General features: G+C 42.0%; 2 protein-coding genes across 3 annotated transcripts in view; one reads left to right on the top strand and one right to left on the bottom strand.

Annotated features, from left to right (window-relative positions):
- Window positions 1-2,106: 2,106 nt before the first annotated feature.
- Window positions 2,107-14,068, bottom strand: cunh1orf35 (chromosome unknown C1orf35 homolog). The gene is given in 9 exon segments (XM_036597302.1): window positions 2,107-3,160; window positions 4,412-4,546; window positions 5,821-5,897; window positions 8,192-8,264; window positions 9,544-9,623; window positions 9,748-9,762; window positions 9,764-9,794; window positions 10,940-11,087; window positions 13,867-14,068. Coding segments are annotated over 9 exon segments (933 nt in total). The 5' UTR covers window positions 13,964-14,068; the 3' UTR covers window positions 2,107-2,883.
- guk1a (guanylate kinase 1a) overlaps window positions 13,088-21,723 on the top strand; it is a 19,883-nt gene continuing 11,247 nt past the window's right edge. Inside the window, exon 1 of one of the 2 annotated variants that reach the window (XM_036597333.1) lies at window positions 13,088-13,383. In XM_036597333.1, coding sequence (XP_036453226.1) covers window positions 13,359-13,383 — 25 coding nt within the window. In that variant the 5' untranslated portion in view covers window positions 13,088-13,358. Of the gene's footprint in view, window positions 13,384-15,891; window positions 16,022-21,723 lie in introns of those variants that run through there. The other variant, XM_036597332.1, reaches the window with a different exon arrangement.

Below are 21,723 nucleotides of genomic sequence, written 5' to 3'. Positions count from 1 at the left end.
ATTAATTTAATTATTGAGGTAAATTAACACATTGAGGTAAATTAATTTAATTATTGAGGTAAATTAATGTAATTATTGAGGTAAATTAATGCATTTATTGAGGTAAATTAATGCAATTATTGAGGTAAATTAATACATTTATTGAGGTAAATTAATGCATTTATTGAGGTAAATTAATGTAATTATTGAGGTAAATTAATACATTTATTGAGGTAAATTAATGTAATTATTGAGGTAAATTAATACATTTATTGAGGTAAATTAATTATTGAGGTAAATTAATACATTTATTGAGGTAAATTAATGTAATTATTGAGGTAAATTAATGACATTTATTGAGGTAAATTAATGACATTATTGAGGTAAATTAATGTAATTATTGAGGTAAATTAATACATTTATTGAGGTAAATTAATGTAATTATTGAGGTAAATTAATACATTTATTGAGGTAAATTAATTATGAGGTAATTATTATTATTGAGGTAAATTAACATTTATTGAGGTAAATAACACATTTATTGAGGTAAATTAATGTAATTATTGAGGTAAATTAATACATTTATTGAGGTAAATTAATGTAATTATTAAGGTAAATTAATGCATTTATTGAGGTAAATAACACATTTATTGAGGTAAATTAATGTAATTATTGAGGTAAATTAATGTAATTATTGAGGTAAATTAATACATTTATTGAGGTAAATTAATGTAATTATTGAGGTAAATTAATGTAATTATTGAGGTAAATTAACACATTTATAGAGGTATTTATTGAGGTAAGTTAATGCAGTTACTGAGGTAAACTGATATTCATTAATGTAAGCTGATGTTGCTTCTTGTTCGCCAGTGTCTTTTTCTAAATCAGTTCTCCGTTTAAGGCGCCTCAGTGTAACTGCAGCTCCATTTAAGGTGGAACGTGAACTCCAGATGAGAATCTGGTGAATAAGAAGCTTCATCTTTATTTCTGTGTGTGAGTTTATTATTAAGAGCTTTGTCAGTTTTGGAGCCTCTTTTATTAGTGTTTATAAAATCTCACACTGGAATGGTCTGAACTCTGGAGATGTGCAGGTCATACGGATCCACCAATCAGCTGATCTTCTCCTCATGGTGTTTCTGGAGACTGAATCTAAAGCGTCCACATATCTGTCCATGTGTTTGTGGTGATTCTGGTCAGTGTTGTTGGTGTTGATCCTCCTGCAGGGCCGTATCTGCAGTAACGGTGATGAGACAGAGTTACAGCTCACCCACCAACAGGGAGACGCAGTCCTTCTTAATGGGGCTATCGAACACTATGAATAGGTGGATATATGTAAATATATGTAAATGAGCTGTTTTTTTGTGACATTACAAAAATTTTAAACAACATTTACACATCAAACTCTTTTATTAAAAACAGACTGAGGAAAATTCAGTTTTCTGTGATACGAGTCCTTTAAAAACAGCATGATCTGCACAGTACAGACCCCTGAGCTCACTGCAGGGTGGAGCTCATCAACAGTCCGACTGGCCACATCCACATTTATTTCACTGAGGAATTACAAAACTCATTTACAGGCAACCGTAAATCAGCCCGGTGTATCAATACACATCCCTTCAGGCTGCTTTAAGGCAAAACAGAAGACCAACAGGACCCTGACCGTCTTCATCAGCTCAGAGTCCATATCACTGATACGCCGACAGGTCCCAGCCTGCACCTGACCTACACCCTCAGAAAGAGGAACTACACTGATTTTACAATTTAATACAATACTCAGTGTGTGAGGTGTAATCAGAGAGATTCAGAGTGGTTTGGTGTGAAATGGTTCAGATGTCTTTACAGTGGTGGTGATAGGAACCAGGGGTCGCCATGACTACAACACAAATATAGACATTTTATTTACTATCCAGAACCACCAGTGAACCTACACGAGTCTTCTGAGTTTATATGAATGTTGATGATGAAAATAGTGGAAAATCTGAAATAATAAGTTTTCTTTGGGGACTATTTTGCCTCACAGCGCCCTGCATGTATCCCTCCACCATGAATGGAGTTTAAGTTCTCTAAACTATCATAAAACAGTGTCTCAGTCATCAGGCAGTGAATTCATAACCATTTCATGTAGGAACTTTCTGTGAGGGAGCTTTTAGAGGTGGACGTCTGGTTCCTATCACCACCACTGTGAACAGTTCTGACTCGGTAAGTTTATCTAGAACAGAGCGTTTCACACCAAACCACTCTGAAACAAATGGGTTCAAATGAGTAAAACGTTCTTAAGCAGAGACAGAGATTCTGATTCTCTTAATCTTGTGAATATATGTAATATTTCTCATGATGAGCCTGTTTTAGGAAGATTATATGAACAGCCAACACAGTTCTAGACATTTCTGCTTGTTTTAAGTGAGAAGTGCAATAAAATGATCCTGATTGTCAGAATATTTGGCTTGTTTAGAGCATCATTTCTTCAAACAGGCTAAATTATTTCCCAATAGAATGAAATAATTTGGATTAAATTATTTAGAGATCATAGGCTTTATTTTATTTGTTATTGTATTAAGTCCACTGTGTGCTTTGATGTAGTAAAATCACCATTTCCAGCCTCTCTTCATCCCGTACAGTTAAACAGGCTGTTACTGCGCCTTTAAGACTGATATATGTAAATGAGCTCTGTTCTGATTGGCTGTGCCTCAGTTAAAAAGCAGTCTGGTCTGAAATGCTCCTTATCAGGTCAGTGTGAGTGGGCGGGGCTAAACTGCTGTCAGATGAATGGACAGATGGTCAGTAAACAGCAGTAAACGGTGAATGATCTTCACAGACTGATCAAACAGTGATGACACTCAAACACTCTCTGAGTGTAGCTGCTCTCTGATTGGCTGAGACGGTGAGCCAGTGGCCGATTGGCCGTCAGTCGTCCGAGTCTGTGTCGTGACGCCGTCTCCGCGGCGGAGACTGTCGGTTGCCGCGGCGACCCCCGTCCGAGGATGAATCCGAGTCGTGGCGTCGGCGGGGTCTGGGTGAGGGGGCGGGGCTGCGGCGACGGGGGCGGTTCTGAGAAGGAGGGGAGGGGCTCCTGCGGTTGACCTTTGACCCCCGAGCTGAATGGCTGTCAGGAGCGGCGGCTCCACTCTGACTGCAGCGTGATGGATGAACACCGCGGCGGTCACTGCGGTCCAGTCTGAGTCTGAGAGAGAGAGAGAGAGAGAGAGGAGAGAGAGAGAGAGAGATAGATACAGAGTGGAGAGAGAGAGAGAGAGAACAGAGAGGGGCAGAGAGAGAGAGAGAGATACAGAGAGAGAGAGAGAACAGAGAGGGAGGAAGTGAGAAAGAGAGGGAGAGAGAGAGAAAACAGAGGGAGGAAGTGAGAAAGAGAGGGAGAGAGAGAGAGAAAACAGAGAGGGAGGAAGTGAGAGAGGGAGAGAGAGAGAGAGAGAGAGAGAGATACAGAGAAAAGAGAGAGGGAGGAAGTGAGAGAGAGAGAGGGAGAGAGAGAGAAAACAGGGAGGAAGTGAGAGAGAGAGAGAGAGAGATACAGAGTGAAAAAGAGAGAGAATGAAAACAGAGAGATACAGAGTGAAAAAGAGAGAGAATGAAAACAGAGAGATAGAGTGAAAACAGAGGGAGGGGTGAGAGGGTGAGAGAGAAAGATAGAGAGTGAAAACAGATACAGAGTGAAAACAGAGAGGGAGAGAGAGAGTGAGTGAGAGAGAGAGAGAGAGAGAGAGAGAGAGCGAGAGAGAGAGAGGGTGAGAGAGAGAGTGAGAGAGAGATACATTTCATTAATATTAACGAGCCTGTTGTGAATGTGCTGCTGTAATATGCAAATTTAATAACTTTAATAATTTTAAATATTCACGTCTGATAAATAAACCTGATCTTCAATATTAAAGAAAACAGGCTCATTAATATGACAATAAACTCTGAACAGCCAGCAGTTCAGAACAGATGAAGATCTGAGTGTCTCCATAAACACCACACAGATATCATCATACCTGATATGACTGTAATAATAATAATCATCATAATAATAATAATAATAATAATAACAAGAACTCTCTCTATAGACTAACGCTGAGAAGAAGGACAGACCTGCTGACCTTCTACCCCACTCAGACAGACTGCAGCGCGTCTGATCTGATCAGTGTGATGGTGATCAGACAGAGAGGAGCTGAAGAACACTGGAGCAGCAGCGCCCCCTTCAGTAGGAATGAGCTCATCACAGCTCAGACCGCTGAATTACACTCCTCACTCATCTACACTGAACCCTGCGCATTACAGAGCATCGCTAACACTAACGCTGCTCATTAAGGTCCACAGACGGCAGGAAGACCTGACCCTCACCACAGCGGCTCCTCATCTGATTCACTGAGTCTCAGACCCCCGACAGTTAACAGAGTTTATACTGACAGAGACCAAAGACAATACGACGCTTTACCTTTTACTGTCGGTGTCGGACTCAGAGTCGCGGCCGGAGGAGGAGCCTCTCCTGCGCCGCTGCGTCTTCTCCTTTTTCTTCTTCTTCTCCTTTTTGCTCTTTTTCTCCTTTTTGCTCTTCTTGTGGCCGTCGTTTCTGAACGAGTGAAACGAGACACACATAAGCCCCTTACATACCTTTACAGACGTCCTACAGTGGATTACTGCTTTAACAGCACTGAGAAAACAATAAAGAAAAGTGTTCATTTGTTCTAAAATAAACATCCAATACCAGGATTATCTAATCAGCACAGCACTGAAGGGGACGTTCACCTATTTGTCAAAATTCACATAATGAAGTGGTTAAGATGTAAACAGAGTGGTTCAGAGTGGTGCAGAGTGGTTTGGTGTGAAACGCTGTTCTAGAGAAACTTACCGAGTCAGAACTGTTCACAGTGGTGGTGATAGGAACCAGACGTCCACCTCTAAAAGCTCCCTCACAGAAAGTTACTACAGTAAATGTTTATGAATTCACTGCCTGATGACTGAGACGCTGTTTTATGATAGTTTAGAGAACTTAAACTCCATTCATGGTGGAGGGATACATGCAGGGCGCTGTGAGGCAAAATAGTCCCCAAAGAAAACTTATTATTTCAGATTTTCCACTATTTTCATCATCAACATTCATATAAACTCAGAAGACTCGTGTAGGTTCACTGGTGGTTCTGGATGGTAAATAAAATGTCTATATCTGTGTTGTAGTCATGGCGACCCCTGGTTCCTATCACCACCACTGTAAAGACATCTGAACCATTTCACACCAAACCACTCTGAATCACTCTGTTTACACCTCACACACTGAGTTATGTGGAATTTTTGGAAAAATGGGTGGAATTCCCCTTTAATATGGTGCTGCTGATGGAACTGAAGAAATCAATGCGATGTGAGTTTTCTAACTGTGTTCTAACCTACATGAAGGGTTTCGTTCCCAAACACATTATAGACCACTTAAAATGTTGTTTTGGATTTTATACACTCCGTAAACATCAGTGCTTTATGATATTAATGCTAATTTAAAGGTTTATTAATATGAACCTTTATCAGAGATTTAAACCTGTTTTCTGTCTGTTCTTTATAAATAATTTACTCCAGCATTTTGGAATGAAATTTCACCGTCTTCCTCATTTTTACTGTGTTTATTCTAATGTTACATGGCATTATAGTGTATTAATGTTTGTTTATGTTTATTCTAACGTCATAATCAGTTTTACTGGCCGAAACACCCTGACCGCAGTGCTGTGGTCTGTGTGGGTTAAGTCAGGGTGAATCCTGAGGCTGTTTTACTCAAACTCCTGCGGTCAGGAAGCTCTCTGACCTAAACGTCTTCATTGGTCGATCTTTCCTAACAAACACACAACAACAGAGCAGAACCTTTTCTCCTGCTCTTCTCTCTGAGGGTCCGCCGCTCTCCTCACCGCTGCCTCCTCCCCTCCCACCTGCCTGTGGTGCTGAAAGACAAACAAACAAAAAGGTTAATGATGAAGTGCCACACTTCAGGCTCTATACTAGATCAGACTGAATTAAACTCAGTTAAATTATTATAATTAACGTTGTTGTTGCGCTGATACTGATACTGATACTGTACACCACTGTGTTTCTGCTGATTAGCACAATAAAAATATTTTAGATTTATTTCAGTTGGTAAATATGGTGCAGTTCTGCATAATAAGCCACTGTTAACCTACATTCATGCTTATTCACTTCATAAGTTCATGTTGTATTTATTGTATTAAATTACACACACACACACACACACACACACACACTGATCAGGCATAACATTCTGACCACCTCCTTGTTTCTACACTCATTGTCCATTTTATCAGCTCCACTTACTATATAGGTGCACTTTGTAGTTCTACAGTTACAGACTGTAGTCCATCTGTTTCTCTGATACTTTGTTAGCCCCCTTTTACCCTGTTCTTCAGTGGTCAGGACCCCCATGGACCCTCATAGAGCAGGTACTATTTGGGTGGTAGATCATTCTCAGCACTGCAGTAACACTGACGTGGTGGTGGTGTGTTAGTGTGTGTTGCGCTGGTCTGAGTGGATCAGACACAGCAGTGCTGCTGGAGTTTTTAAACACTGTGTCCACTCACTGTCCACTCTATTAGACACTCCTACCTTGTCAGTCCACCTTGTAGATGTAAAGTCAGAGGCGATAGCTCATCTGCTGCTGCACAGTTTGTGTTGGTCATCTTCTAGTCCTTCATCAGTGGTCACAGGACGCTGCCCACAGGACGCTGTTGTCTGAGGTGTTTAAAAACTCCAGCAGCACTGCTGTGTCTGATCCACTCATACCAGCACAACACACACCAACACACCACCACCATGTCAGTGTTACTGCAGTGCTGAGAATGATCCACCACCCAAATAGTACCTGCTCTGTGAGGGTCCATGGGGGTCCTGACCACTGAAGAACAGGGTAAAAGGGGGCTAACAAAGTATCAGAGAAACAGATGGACTACAGTCTGTAACTGTAGAACTACAAAGTGCACCTATATAGTAAGTGGAGCTGATAAAATGGACAATGAGCGTAGAAACAAGGAGGTGGTCAGAATGTTATGCCTGATTGGTGTAACTTAACACTATTTTGACAACTTAAATGCGAACAAGCCAGTAAATCAGGTTATGTTAGGCTAACGTTATTAACGTTCCATATTTTCCCAAGGTCAGCAGGTCTGCGTTAAGTTAACTCAATTCCCAATTCCCACTTTCCAAACCTGCTCCAGCTCGTTTACCTCCGAAAAGAAGCTAAACCGTCCTCCCCTGTGGAACCAGCCAGGCGGAGAGAGGAGGTGAAACAGAGCATTAAAACCTGTTTTGTGTTGCTGTCGATTTGCGGCCTCTTGAAAAGACTGACATTACGCATTTGTCGTCCCCACGTGATATCGGGGGGATGAACCCAGCGCTATGATCGGTCAAACTCCATTTTTCCATTTTTTAGAAGACTAGACGTTGCTGCCTCTTGCTGTTAAATACTGCACATGCACAACTGAACTCACGGGCGTCACCAGCTTTTTGCGTGGTTTAGAGTGACAAAACGTATCAATACTTCGATGTCTAAATGTGTACCTGCTACATTAAATGCGTAAAGGCTGGCAGGTCTGTAAATATGTAAAAAGAACGCATGAACTAATATGTAAACTTGTGAAACGTAGCCTGTGTGAAAGCACATTTTCCAGTGTGTTAAACTCAACAGAAATTGTGCATCAACGTGCAGAAAAATGCGGTATTTAAGCTCCCGTAGAGAGTGTAAAGTAAATGTCATACAAGCTCGGTGTTTTTATTTGTAACACAGAACGCTGCTCTACCAAAATAAAACATTTAAAAAGTGGAATTATGTAAATATTACAACAGATACTTAGATAGTTCAGATAGTTAGTATCAGGACTCGGTATCGGCCGATACACAAGGATCAAGTCTCAGAAGGGAAAAAGTGGCATCAGTGCATCCCTGATTATACTAATTATGATATAATAATAATAATATTGAGTAAATAAAATACAAAATAAGAATGTGAAGCACTATGAACAAATTCTACAATAATGATAAAATTAATAATATTACTATCACTAATAATAATAATAATAAATACAAAATCAGTATATAATGAATAAATACTAAAATAATAATAATAATAATAATAACAATAATAATAATAAGATATAAGAAAGTACACAGTGTTTAATATGTAGTGCAGTGCAGTAACTGTACTACAGTCACCCCAGGCTGTACGTACTGTAAACACAGGCAGGCCCATTTTCACCGCCTCCTTCTCCTGCTTGGACAGAACCATCCCTCTGGACCCGGCGCTGTAAACACACACAGAGTGGACACTCAGAGAAGCTGACCTCATCAGTGCCTGAATGTGATCTCACTCTAAACCTCTACACAGATTCATTCCCTGTATTAATGAATTCAGTCTAAACTCTGAACCTTACTGTGGATTTTATATCTAATCACCTCCACAGGGTCTGATCAATAACCTGAACAGCAGCTCCGCTGTGGGCTCACTGTGGTGACTCACCAAAGGAACCAGAACTCCAGTCTTTAACACAAAGCCTTCAGAATCTACATTACTGTGGGTTTTTACACTGTTTAAAAACACAGGGCTGCTCCTCACAATGAGGGAAACTGCTATCCCAGGTGGTTGTTATGGTGTTGCTGTTATCCCAGGTGGTTATTAGGGTGTTGCTATGTTATCCCAGGTGGTTGTTATGGTGTTGCTGTTATCCCATGTGGTCATTAGGGTGTTGCTATGTTATCCCAGGTGGTTGTTAGGGTGTTACTGTCATTCCAGGTGGTCGTTAGGGTGTTGCTGTCATTCCAGGTGGTCGTTAGGGTGTTGCTGTCATTCCAGGTGGTTATCAGGGTGTTGCTATGCTATCCCAGGTGGTTGTTATGTATATAATTTTTTTTTTATTATGCTATTTCTCTACAATTAGTATTTATTTTCATGATTAGTGTTTAGTGTTTATTTAGTGTCTATTTAATTCACACATTTCCTGTTTACCATCTATTTAATGTTATTGCTACACCGTGGGGTCTGAGAGTAACGCTCTGTATGTCCTGTACATGTTGTAGTATTGACAATAAAGCTGACTTGACTTGCCTGTCCTGCTTGGTTAGCCTGTGCTAGCGCTATCTGAGAAGCTTCGCTACTCTCTCCTCTAAACACGCCCTCATTACTAGCGGCTCGTCTTGCTAACCAGGAGAAAAATCGATAAGCTGCATGAAACTTTTATTATTCTTGAACTGCTTTCAGTTCCACAGAAACTGTTCTTCATGCAGCTACAGTTACATAAAGGTAGGGACAAAATTCAGGCTTCACGATGGTGCCACTGTTTTTAGCTAATGCTAATGTACTTCAGTCCATGTTCATAGATAACAGTGATCCATAGTGTCAGAGCCCACACAATCCAGTCTATCAGAGACTCTGAACACCTCCACTTAGTTCGAGGGCTTAAACATGCAGTTAGCATCATGCTAACTGGTGTGGTTTAAACGTGCATTGCTTGTAGCCACATTAGCTCTGGTGTAGAACTAAAGAAGCAGGGATCAGACACTAAACACGTCGTGTCTTATGTTTACCTGGAGCTTCCCAGGCCAGAGATTCTGTCGACGCTTCGCTCCTCCGCGTCTCCGTCTCTCCTGCACACGTCCGCCAGATCCTTCAGAGAGAACCCACACGGATCAGCACATATCTAGAACGTTCAGCTCATAAACACAGATTAATTAACAGTGAGGATCTGGTACAGAGAGTAAAGCCCAGATTAGGACACTTTGAACACGCACCTCCTTCGTGAGTCCCGGCCGGCCGTCTCTGCACCGTCTTATGACCCCTGCAACACAAGAGGACGAAGATTAATACAAACACACAGGCGTTCACACAGCACTGACTCACTCACTCAGTAACAGAGTAAACAGAGTCGAGGCAGGTCATTACTGACTGAGCCCCTCTATAACTCCTCTGTGTCGATACATCGGACTAAATGCCTGATACGCTGGTATAATACTAACATTTACCGTAGAGGTGGGCAAAACGACGGCACTTCACCACTACAGTGATAAACAGAGTGCATGATGGGCCTCATCGGTACCTGGAGAACCCTGAACCACTGTGTGAGTCACTACAAAGACAGGATGGTTAATCGTTTTAACTGGATTTAGAGAGAATGAGTGTGAAACACTGAATAAACGTGTGTTCATAGCTCTGACAGCATTTTTAATCTGACTCTGCTGGTTTCCCTTTATTCTCTTTTCCATCTCATCAGATTCCAGAGGATGTGAAACTCGTGGTGTATCATGAAAATTAACTGAAATATCATGATCCTGTATTTTTGCCATATTGGCCACCACTGAGCGACCCTACTAGCGCATTCGGTAGTACTGGAATATACTGGTTTTGGCATATTGTCTACCTCTAGATTAATATTAAAGACACTATATAATATTAAAGACACTATATATATATATATATATATATATATATATATATATATATATATATATATATATATATTTATAACTCAAAAAATGAAAAATAATAACTATTATATAACTATTACTGTATCTATTTGTATTTAGACCTTTATTATTGTTATTATTATTATTATTATTACTACATTTCCCACTAGTATCACTACAAACGCCAATACTAACAATGAATATCACTATTAAAGATTAATGTATCATTATACACTAGTTCAGAGCTCAGACAACTGAGGAACACTAAAAATTAATATTCTTTATTATTAATACTAATAACAATGATACATTATGCACTACTACAGAACTTTGCGATGCTAATCATTATGAATAATAATGACACTATTATTATTATTGTTAGTAATAAAGTTATATTAATAACAATATAAATTTGAGTATAAAATATTACCCATAAATGTACCTATTAAGGCTAAGACTACTCTGTGTGTGTGTGTGTGTGTGTGTCTGTGTGTGTGTGTGTCTGTGTGTACACACTCACAGTGCAGCCATCATGGCCTCCTGTTCGGCCTCCCGTACGGCTGCCAGCTCCTGCTCTCTGGACACGCCCCCGGCCTTCTTATCTTTAGCGTACCATGTCAGGTCCCGGCCCTTCTGCCAGCGCCCCACGGGGGCCATGAGGGAGTTCCCTACAACACCAGCAGCTCTCAGTGAGACCCCCAGCACACACAGAGTACACAAACACACACAGACACACACACAGAGTACATACACACACACACAGAGTACACACACACACACAGACACACACACAGAGTACATACACACACACACAGAGTACACAGAGCACACAAACACACACACACAGAGCACATACACACACACACACAGAGCACACAAACACACACACACACACAAACACACACACACATACAGAGTACACACACACACACACAGAGCACATACACACACACACACACAGAGCACATACACACACACACACAGAGCACACAAACACACACACACACACACACACACAGAGCACACAAACACACACACACACAGAGCACATACACACACACACAGAGTACATACACACACACACACACACAGAGCACACAGACACACACACACAGACAGAGCACACAGACACACACACACAGACACACACACACAGAGCACACAGACACACACACACTCGCACCTCTACACAAAAGGGCCGTGTCTGTTTATGACATTTTTATTGACACCAAAATAAGTGAACACTTCATCTACAGAGGGTTTAAAGCCCAGTTTCCATTTATCGTTTTAACATATTGGAAATAAATAAATCATAAAATATAAAACGTGTCCTGTGGAAAAGTTACGGCACATGTTCTGCTTTTACCCCAACTCCTCTGCTTCGATATATCAGACTAAACTAGTGTAGAACTCAGGAAACGAGGAACACTAACATTTACCACAGAGGGGGGCCTGGAGAACCCTGAACCACTGTGTTTCCTCTGAGCCACAGTAATCTGTGTAGTGTATTAGTAACACTTTACTGCATGAATTCTGAAATACGCAGAATCGTTCTTATTGAAAACGGGATGACGGGTGTATTTTACATTTTGTCGCCACAATGGAAACACACTCAGCAATGCATACAATGGGCATTAAACCAACACAACGGCCATGTTCATCATCCAGGCATGAAAAGAACATGTGGATCACAGCTAAATAGGAACACATGTTTTAAGAGAACAGAAAGAGTTATGAAATGTAAATATTGATAAAAATATCAAGTTTGAGTGTAAAAAGATGTGACAACAGCAGTGTATTCATTTACTCCCAGTATATGTACACTGTAGACTGCAGTCCCATTGTCACATGCTGTTGCCAGGTGGCAACAATTATATTTTTGCACTTTTATATAAAATAAATAGAATTTTAAACTGGCTTTATTTATGAAAAAGAATTGTTCCCTCCCACAGGATGTGTTTTCTGGTAAACATAAAGTAAAATTAGATAATAAAGTAAACACAAAATTAAAAATAAAGAGTCACTGTTGCCATATGGCAACACCATTTAAAATAGAATTTGACATATAAAAATTATAAAAATCGAAGTATAAAAAGGTGTGAAAGCAGTGTATTAATTTACTCCCAGTAGATGTACGCTGTAGACTGCAGCTGTATTGCCGCATGCTGTTGCCATATGGCAACAATTAATTTTTTCTTTAAAATTTTTATGTAAAAAGAACAAAATGCATACTGATTTAATTTCAGAAAAAGTATCCTTACCGCCCACAGAATTTTTTTGTGAACATAAAGTAGTATAGCACGAAATTAGAAATAAAAAGCTAGTGTTGCCATCTGGCAACACCATTTTTATTAAGATTTAACATATAAAATGATAAAAATCAAAGCGAGCTGGAGCATAAAAAGATGTGGAAACAGCAGTGTATTAATTTACTCCCAGCAGACGTACATTGTAGACTGCAGCTCCATTGTCCCATGCTGTTGCCATATGGCAACAATTAATTTTTAAAATATTTTTATATAAAAATAACAAAATCTAAACTGGTTTTATTTCGGAAAAAGTATCCATACCTCCCACAGGATTTTTTTTTTTTATAAATATAAAGTAAAAGTACAAAGTAAAAACAAAATTTAAAATAAAAATCTTTTGTTGCCATATGGCAACACTATTTTAAATCAGAATTTGCCATACAAATCGAATCAAAAACGTATTAAAACGTATTAAAGCTTAAACACTGTGGTCATTCACAGCCCTGGTGAGGAGGTGAGGCTGGGAGTCGCCCCTGCGGGCGGTGCAGGTCTAATTTTGGAGCAGAGTTAAAAGTTAAAAGTCCGGCGCGGTGAGGAGGCCGCGGCTCCGAGCGGGTCAGACACACACAGCGGGAAACTGGGCTTAAACTGATCCGGACCTCAGCTCGGAGTGACCCGGGCGGCGATGTGATGAGAGGAGGCTCTGAAGGAGCAGGTAAGAAAGAACAGCCCGCAATAAAACCGATAACCCCGCTCCTCACTCTCCCTATCCACGCAGCCAGCCGGAGCCGCAGCCGCGGCGCCCATCCGGGACTTAAAGCACTTTAAAACACCCGAGCTGTTGTTTTAGCTCCAAAATCAGCTCCGTCTGTGCGATTTATCCGGAATATCTCCTTCAGTTTGGGCTCCCGAACCGACTGAACCCGCCACACGCTCGTTAGCTGCGCCAAGACAAAGCTAACGCTTCTTATTCGAACTTTCCGTTCCACCTTAAATGGAGCCTCAGTTATTATTGGACCGCCTGAGTCGCCAGACTGTAACTGCTGCAGCGTTTAAGGTGGAACGGAGAGTTAGGTTCGGTTAAGCAAACAGATTCGGGTTTTTTACAGCGGTTTTGTCCTAAATCGTGAAATGAGATACCGGGGCGCTACGGCGCTGTGCTAAGCTAAGCTAGGCTAGGCTAGGCTGCTTTCCTCACCCAGGTAGTTCTCTCTGTGTTTGTCCGCTTTAACATCGTCCCAGTTGAACTGGTCCTGTCCTCCTCTCACTCCTCCGGACCTGGACGAGCCGAACATGCTGGCGTTAGTCGGTTCGGGACGGTTTGTTTTTCGTAGTTTAGCTAACTTTGTCCGACCGTGTATCTCAGCTACGCTGCATTTCAGGCGTCCGCCGGTAGCTGGAGCTGCAGGGCGCTTTACATCCGGGCACTGCGAGGGAGCGAGGGAGGGAGTGCGCACTACAGTGGAGTGTGTGAGATGTAAACAGTGATTCGGAGTGAAACGGGTCAGATTTAGACGTTTAAACAGACATTAAACCCACCAGTGAACCTACACGAGTCTTCTGAGTTTATATGGAATGTTGATGATGGAAAATAGTGGAAAATCTGAAATAATAAGTTTTCTTTGGGGACTATTTTGCCTCACAGCGCCCTGCATGTATCCCTCCACCATGAATGGAGTTTAAGTTCTCTAAACCATCATAAAACAGTGTCTCAGTCATCAGGCAGTGAATTCATAACCATTTCATGTAGGAACTTTCTGTGAGGGAGCTTTTAGAGGCACTAGCGATCCACTGGTTTCCTGTAGAGCACCTTTAGATCCCTATATGAACCCATCAGATGCATTAACAATCAGTCACTGGTCACCTGTTAAACCATTATGGTCTTTAACACTGTGATACCAACCCATTACAACAGCCAAGACGCATTACAGAACCATCAGGAACCAGCAGACACGCTTAGTGGTTTCTGTGGGTTTAGCGTCTTCGCTTATTCATCATTTATGTGTTTTTCAGTCAGGCGTGTTCTTGGTTTACCACGTTTTCCAGGTGGTCCAGTAAATCTGGTCCCTCTTAAGGCCTAATTAGGTCACTCAGCTTCTTTAGTGAGCAGCCATTCACTCTGTAGGGAACTAGGGCTCGATTTGAGACACAGCCCAGAGCTCTTTAGCACAGACTGAGTCCGAGAGCACTAACGGTTTGGAACACGTTTGCAGTGGCAGCCAGAGTTATGTGTTTGTGTTCTATTCGTTTTAGAACACAAGCAGTGCTCTAGAACGCAAGAGCAAATATGCAGAAATGTGGAAGTGGAGTGTAAGTGAACACAAGCACACACGCTGTTCTAGAACCAGCACAAGTCTGCTTAAGAGTTGTAGAACACAAGACCCAGCAAGGATGAGTGTTCTAGAACACAAGCACGAGTATACACGTGTTCTAGAACAAAAGAAAACACGAGCATTCCGGAACACAAATGCAAGCGTACTTGGGTGTTATAGAGCATGGGTGTTCTAGAACACGAGCAAGAGTACTTAGCTGTTCTAGAGCATTACCATTCTAGAACACTGGTGTAAGCAAGTATGAGTGTTCTAGAACACAAGAGCAAGAGTACTTAGCTGTTCTAGAGCATTAGCATTCTAGAACGCCGGTGTAAGCAGGTATGAGTGTTCTAGAACACAAGAACAGGAGTACTTAGCTATTCTAGAGCATTAGCATTCTAGAACGCCGGTGTAAGCAGGTATGAGTGTTCTAGAACACAAAGGCAGGTATGCAAAAGTCCAAGTACACGCGAGCGCTCGCGCCGGAGCTGCGTGCTGTAGAAAGCGAGCCCTGCCTCGTTTGGGCGCCCTGCGCACTTTTTAGGCGCCCTCGAGTGCGCGTGGTGGAGCGCGCCCGGCGCGGCCGTGTTTGTGGGCGGGTTTTATTGTTCCTCGTGCTCTGTTTTTTTAACGGTGACTCTCGCGCTCGGAGCAGTTCCGGCTCTACAGCTTTCACGAGAGGCTCACGCGGATGCGTTAAAGTTCATTTTACGCTTTTATTAATTTCCTCACGACGACGCTCGCGCTTCCGCCTCGGTGACGTCAGGGACGGGCGAAGCGTTAATGGCGCTCGCGGAGGAGTGAGGAGGAGAGAGAGGAGGAAGGAGAGAGAGGGGGAGGAGAGGAGGAGGAGGAGAAGAAGACGGTGAGAGAGACAGAGAGAGAGGAGAGACAGAAGCAGAGCAGAGAGAGAGAGAACAGTAGGAGAAGAGAGAGAGAGAGAGAAATAAAGAGAGAGGAGAGAGAAGGAAAGAGGAGAGGAGAAGAGGAGGAAGGAGGAGAGCCTGATGTTCGGGAGGCTGCTGCGCAGAGCTCTATCAGGTCAGATCATCAGCACTATGCTCACCTGTGCAGAGCTCTAAGGGGGTCTGTGAGGGGGCTAGTTTTACTGTACTGATGTTTTTCTGCACATTAGAAGCTGTGTTGGTGTGTAGACCGTGTGCAGTGGGGGTGCAGTGTGAGGGGTGGGCGATATAACGATACACTACTGTTATTGCGATAAACTGTAACCATGATACTTTTTTTACTGTGTATACTGTAAGTGCCTAAAGGGGAACTCCACCCAATTTCCAAACATTCCTGCATAATTAAGTGGTTAAGATGTAATCAGAGCGGTTCAGGGCGGTTCAGAGCGGTTCAGGGCGGTTCAGAGTGGTTTGGTGTGAAACGCTCCGTTCTAGATAAACTTACCGAGTCAGAACTGTTCACAGTGGTGGTGATAGGAACCAGACGTCCACCTCTAAAAGCTCCCTCACAGAAAGTTACTACATGAAATGGTTATGAATTCACTGCCTGATGACTGAGACACTGTTTTAGGATAGTTTAGAGAACTTAAACTCCATTCATGGTGGAGGGATACATGCAGGGCGCTGTGAGGCAAAATAGTCCCCAAATAAAACTGATTATTTCAGATTTTCCACTATTTTCATCATCAACATTCATATAAACTCAGAAGACTCGTGTAGGTTCACTGGTGGTTCTGGATAGTAAATAAAATGTCTATATCTGTGTTGTAGTCATGGCGACCCCTGGTTCCTATCAGCACCACTGTAAAGACATCTGAACCATTTCACACCAAACCACTCTGAATCTCTCTGATTACACCTCACACACTGAGTGAGAGGGAATTTTGGTAAATAGGTGGAGTTCCCCTTTAAATGACATTAAATTTTCATTGTGAAGAGGACAGCCGGACCTGCAGTGTGTGAGACGCTCAGTTAATTGGGCTCATAGTTTTTCTGACTCGTATCCTGTCATTCGCTGTGAAAGTGTCTTATAGTCCCTCGATAGTGTCTGACGCTGCGGCCTGAGTGAATTACTTTAAACTAGAGCTGGGAAATATGACAATATACATAATTATCATAATAAATTACGTCACAGTATAATACAATATGCATTCCTTAGCATGTCCTGTGTATCGTCAGTGCTTGAACACTGACCAACTGCAGGTTTCATCATAAAGAGAGCAAAATTAGTCCAGTTTACCTGGATTTAGTGCTGAGTGCTGAATAAAGATCCCCGTGTTCACAGTTGTTGATTGTATGTTTTAAACTAGAGCTGGTAGGTCAGGATAGACTCTGATCCAGGGTGATCTGCCAGCTCTGAGGCTCTGAGATTAGCTGGACGGGACTTTAGTGAGTTTGAGGTTTTGTAGACTGGTGTCTTTTTCCAGTTTTCTCATCCTGACTCTTCTGTTTCTCCCTTAAACTCCCCCAGTCGAGCCGCAGGAGGGCTGACCTGCTTTATAACAGAGACCGAGAAGTAAATGTATGAGATTAAACCTGCAGAACAAGTTCAGGAACAAAATGACCTGATTATTTATCATATTTCGCTGCTGTCAGAGCAAAACCTCGTATCTCCAAACTGGTAACTTCACAGGAGAAGGAAAAATCACAGTCTAATTTCAATGTAAGTCAATGGAACCAGACTTTCCTCCAGGTCATTTTGGTCCATTCATCATGAAATTTACACACAAAGTAAAGGGAAACAGGCATTTTCAGATTATGTCAAAAACCGAAAAATGACAAAAATAGAGATATGAGGTTTTGTTCAGACAGCAGTGAAGTGCTAGAATATTAAAGGGCCCATATGCTACATTTCACTACATGGGTTTCCACTGACAGTAGCCACGTTTACATGCAGCCTAATAATCCATTAATTATTCAACTAATAGCTTAATCGGAATATAACACGTCCATGTAAACGCCTGTATCTGATTACGTTCCCTATCAGAAAGTTTAAGTCCGTTCTGATCATGTTCGTCACGTCATAGTGAGAGTTTATACCATACTGTCATCACAAACAATTCAAAACAGGCTTTTTTTGTGTCACTGCGCCTTTAAGACTTGGCTATGTAAATAAGCTCTGTTCTGATTGGCTGTGCCTCTTCGGCATGAGTGGGTGGGGCTACACTGCTGCAGGCCGGATTAACGGGTGTATATAAACGAGTTTGTTTTTGTGACATCACAGAAACGAATTGAAAACGCTGTTTCTGCAGCTCAGTGTCTGTATGAGGGCTGAACGGTGTGTTTTGAAGCCCAAGCAGAGTTTATTTACTACATCAGTCTCTTATTTAAAATAGTGTATTTTTCTGTGATACGAGCTCCTTAATGTGCTGCTGTATGAGGCCTTCGGTTGATAAGCGGTTTGAACTTTGTGTTGGAGCTCCCGTCTCTCCCTGTTTTGGCCTTTGTAACGTTTTTCTGGTTTATTACGCTGTAATTACTGGCCTCACTTCCTCTATAGAGCGCAGTGCGTGTTAGATTAGGACTCCGAGACTAATCTAATACTGAAACTAACCGTTCTCACATGCGGCCTCTCTAACCACCTGCACGAGGAACTCATCATCACTCCGTATCCTGTTAGAGCTGAGCGCTCACTGTCGATTAGATCGGTGATCAGAGAGATATCACTTCCTTTTGATTAAGTCAACAATAACAAACCAAACCAAGGTTCCCAAACCTTGACAAAATAGGAAGGGTTTAAAGGGGAATTCAACACATTTTCCTGAAATTCCTCCACAACAGAGTGGAACCAGGGGTCGCCATGACTACAACACAAATACAGACATTTTATTTGGAACAGGAAAGGCTCCTCCCCAAACTGCTGACACAAAGCTGGAAGCAGATAACTGTAAACTGTCTTTGTGCTGCAGCATCAACATCACCCTTCACTGGAACTGAGGGGCCCAAACCCTGAACAACAGCCCAGCCCATCATCCTAACGGTAACGTTCTCCTGACATCCACCAAACCCAGATTCATCATCAGACTGACAGATAGAGAAGCTGATTCATCACTCCAGAGAACACGGTTCCACTGCTCCAGAGTCCAGTGGCGGCGCTTTACACCCCTCCAGCCGACGCTTGGCATTGAGCATAGTGATCCTAGGCCTGTGTGCAGCTGCTCAGCCATGGAAACCCAGTTCATGAAGCTCAGTTCTTGCTGATGTTGCTTCCAGAGGCAGCTTGAATCTCTGTTCCGAGAGATGGAACAGAATTCTTCTGGATGTTTAAGTGCTTCTGTACTCAGTGTGAACTGTCGTTGCTCCTAGAGCTGAACGATGCTCTGATCGATATTGCGACTGCGATTTAAATTGCGATTCTTTTCTGTAAATTGAAGTCCAGGCCTGTTATTTTGGCCAACAAGACCAGAACCTCCACTTTTTCTGGCTTGAGACTTGAACACTGAACCTGCCACACTGACAGCTAATCATGGTTGTGATGTCACAGCATACAGTCGTTTGGTTGCTTCTGATTGGTCTAACTCCTACAAGCTGTGATATTAGTTTGATGTTCCCAATTAAGACAACATTGTTAATAAAACTTGCCTGTAATCAACACTGCAGCTCTGTTGATTTGAAAATTGCACTCTTTTAAATTGCGACTTTGATATAAAAACGATGAATTTTTCAGCTTTAGTTGATCCTTTTAGATGCTTCCCTTTCTTGATAACAGTCATCCAAGTGCAGATGTACCCACAGCACAAGCCCCGCCCCATCCCCTCCCTCTCAACTCTGATAGGCTGCCAGTTTTGACTCTAAAGAGAGTTTGTTGGCATTTCCGCTCTACGTTTACTTTACGTTTACACTGTTTTACTAAAATAACTACAGAATCACTAAAATCGCTACAGCGTTTAAATTTGACTTCTAATATATCACAAACATGAGCAATGTGACGTGGGTAAAAATCGGCTGAACATTATATTTTAACCTAAATATTGGAATATGTGAATACACGAAATGGCCAAAAGTTTGTGGACACCTGCTCATACTGTCTTTCTTCCAAAATCAAGAGTATTAAAAAATAGTTTGTCCCCCTGTGCTGCAGTAACAGCCACTACCCTTCTGGGAAGGCTCTAGATGTTGAACATTGCTGTGAGGATTTGATTGAGCATTAGTGAGGTCAGGTATTGATGTTGGAAAATCAGTTCTGGATCTCCAACTCATCGCAAAGGTACTGGATGGAGCTCCATCACTCCAGAGAACACAGTTCCACTGCTCCACAGCCCAATGCTGGGGGGCTTTATACCCCTCTAGCCCACGCTGGGCATTGGACATAGTGACCTTAGGCTCATGTGCAGCTGCTCCAGAGTGTCCCTTTCTACTGGTCACTGCTTTTCTGTGGCGGTTATAGAAGCTGTGTGTATATTTGAACTCCTGTGTCAGCAGTGAGTGACCTTAATGCAGCTGAGTTCACGAATAAGAAGGAGTGTCCACAAACTTTTGGACAACTTTTGTATGTCTATTGTGTACCTGTGGTAGGTTGGAGGGCTCATTTGCATATTGTATCCTTGGTGATATCAGCTTCATGATAATGAATGTGAAACTATGTACTGTGCAGCCCTAATGTGTCCTAATAATAATGGTGTAATGGAGTTGATTGCTCTGTTATTAGGCTAGTATGTGAGGGAGAATCTTCCAGAACCTCCTGGACTGACCTCAGAGCCGGTCAGGGTGGACGTGTGTCTGACTTTGACATGGAAAAGGAGCTGCTGGGACTTTATCACTGACCACATTCAAGAGCCTCTGTCACTCACAGCTGTGTGTGCCCAGTAACTCAGGCCTGCACAGCAGAGCTGCTGACGGCTCCTCACCCATCGGCTCATCGGCAGTTCAGTGAGACAGGGTTCAGTATCCAGTAGAACCAGTGGGATCTCCAGTGCCACCAGTTGTTGTAATGTGGTGTTACCGCAGAAACGGCTGCTGACTGAATCACACACTGCAGCTCATCCACAGTAACCAGTTAATGACTTCTTGCTTTGATGTTGTACTTGTTAACCTTTGACCCTGAATTCTATCACACATTACCATGGGTAGTTCTGCTGGACGGCCCGCCGGGCTGGACTCTAAAACAGGCCTGTGAAATCGTGTAGAACGCTGGCGTTGTTGTTCTTAGTGTGGTTCCTGGTGTGGTTTGGTAGTTTTTGATATGCTCTGGTATTATTTGGTATAGTTTAGTACTTTTTGGTATAATTTGGTAGTTTTTGGTATGGTTTAGTAGTTCTTGGTATGGTTTGGTAGTTTTTGGTATGGTTTGGTAGGTCTTGGTATGGTTTAGTAGTTCTTGGTATGGTTTGGTAGTTCTTGGTATGGTTTGTAGTTTTTGGTGTGGTTTGGCAGTTCTTGGTATGGTTTGGTAGTTTTTGGTATGGTTTAGTTGTTCATGGTATGGTTTGGTAGTTTTTGGTATGGTTTAGTTGTTCTTGGTATGGTTTGGTAGTTTTTGGTATGGTTTAGTTGTTCTTGGTATAGTTTGGTAGTTTTTGGTATGGTTTAGTAGTTTTTGGTATAGTTTGGTAGTTATTGGTGTGGTTTAGTAGTTCTTGGTATATTTTAGTAGGTCTTGGTATGGTTTGGTAGTTGTTGGTATAGTTTGGCAGTTTTTGGTGTGGTTGCTTGTGATAAACTGTAGGTGGCGCTGTACACCTAAATAAGTGAAGCAGTCGTGATCCCGTTACTCGTCCTCTGCGAGACTCAGTAACTGAACTTATTAGAAAATCTTCAGTTGTTTTTATAACAGATGTT

This window comes from Colossoma macropomum, unplaced genomic scaffold (assembly GCF_904425465.1).
Source record: "Colossoma macropomum unplaced genomic scaffold, Colossoma_macropomum, whole genome shotgun sequence".
NCBI lineage: Eukaryota > Metazoa > Chordata > Actinopteri > Characiformes > Serrasalmidae > Colossoma > Colossoma macropomum.
The sequence above is the reverse complement of the archived record's forward strand: the minus strand, read 5'-3'. Positions and strand labels throughout refer to the sequence as shown.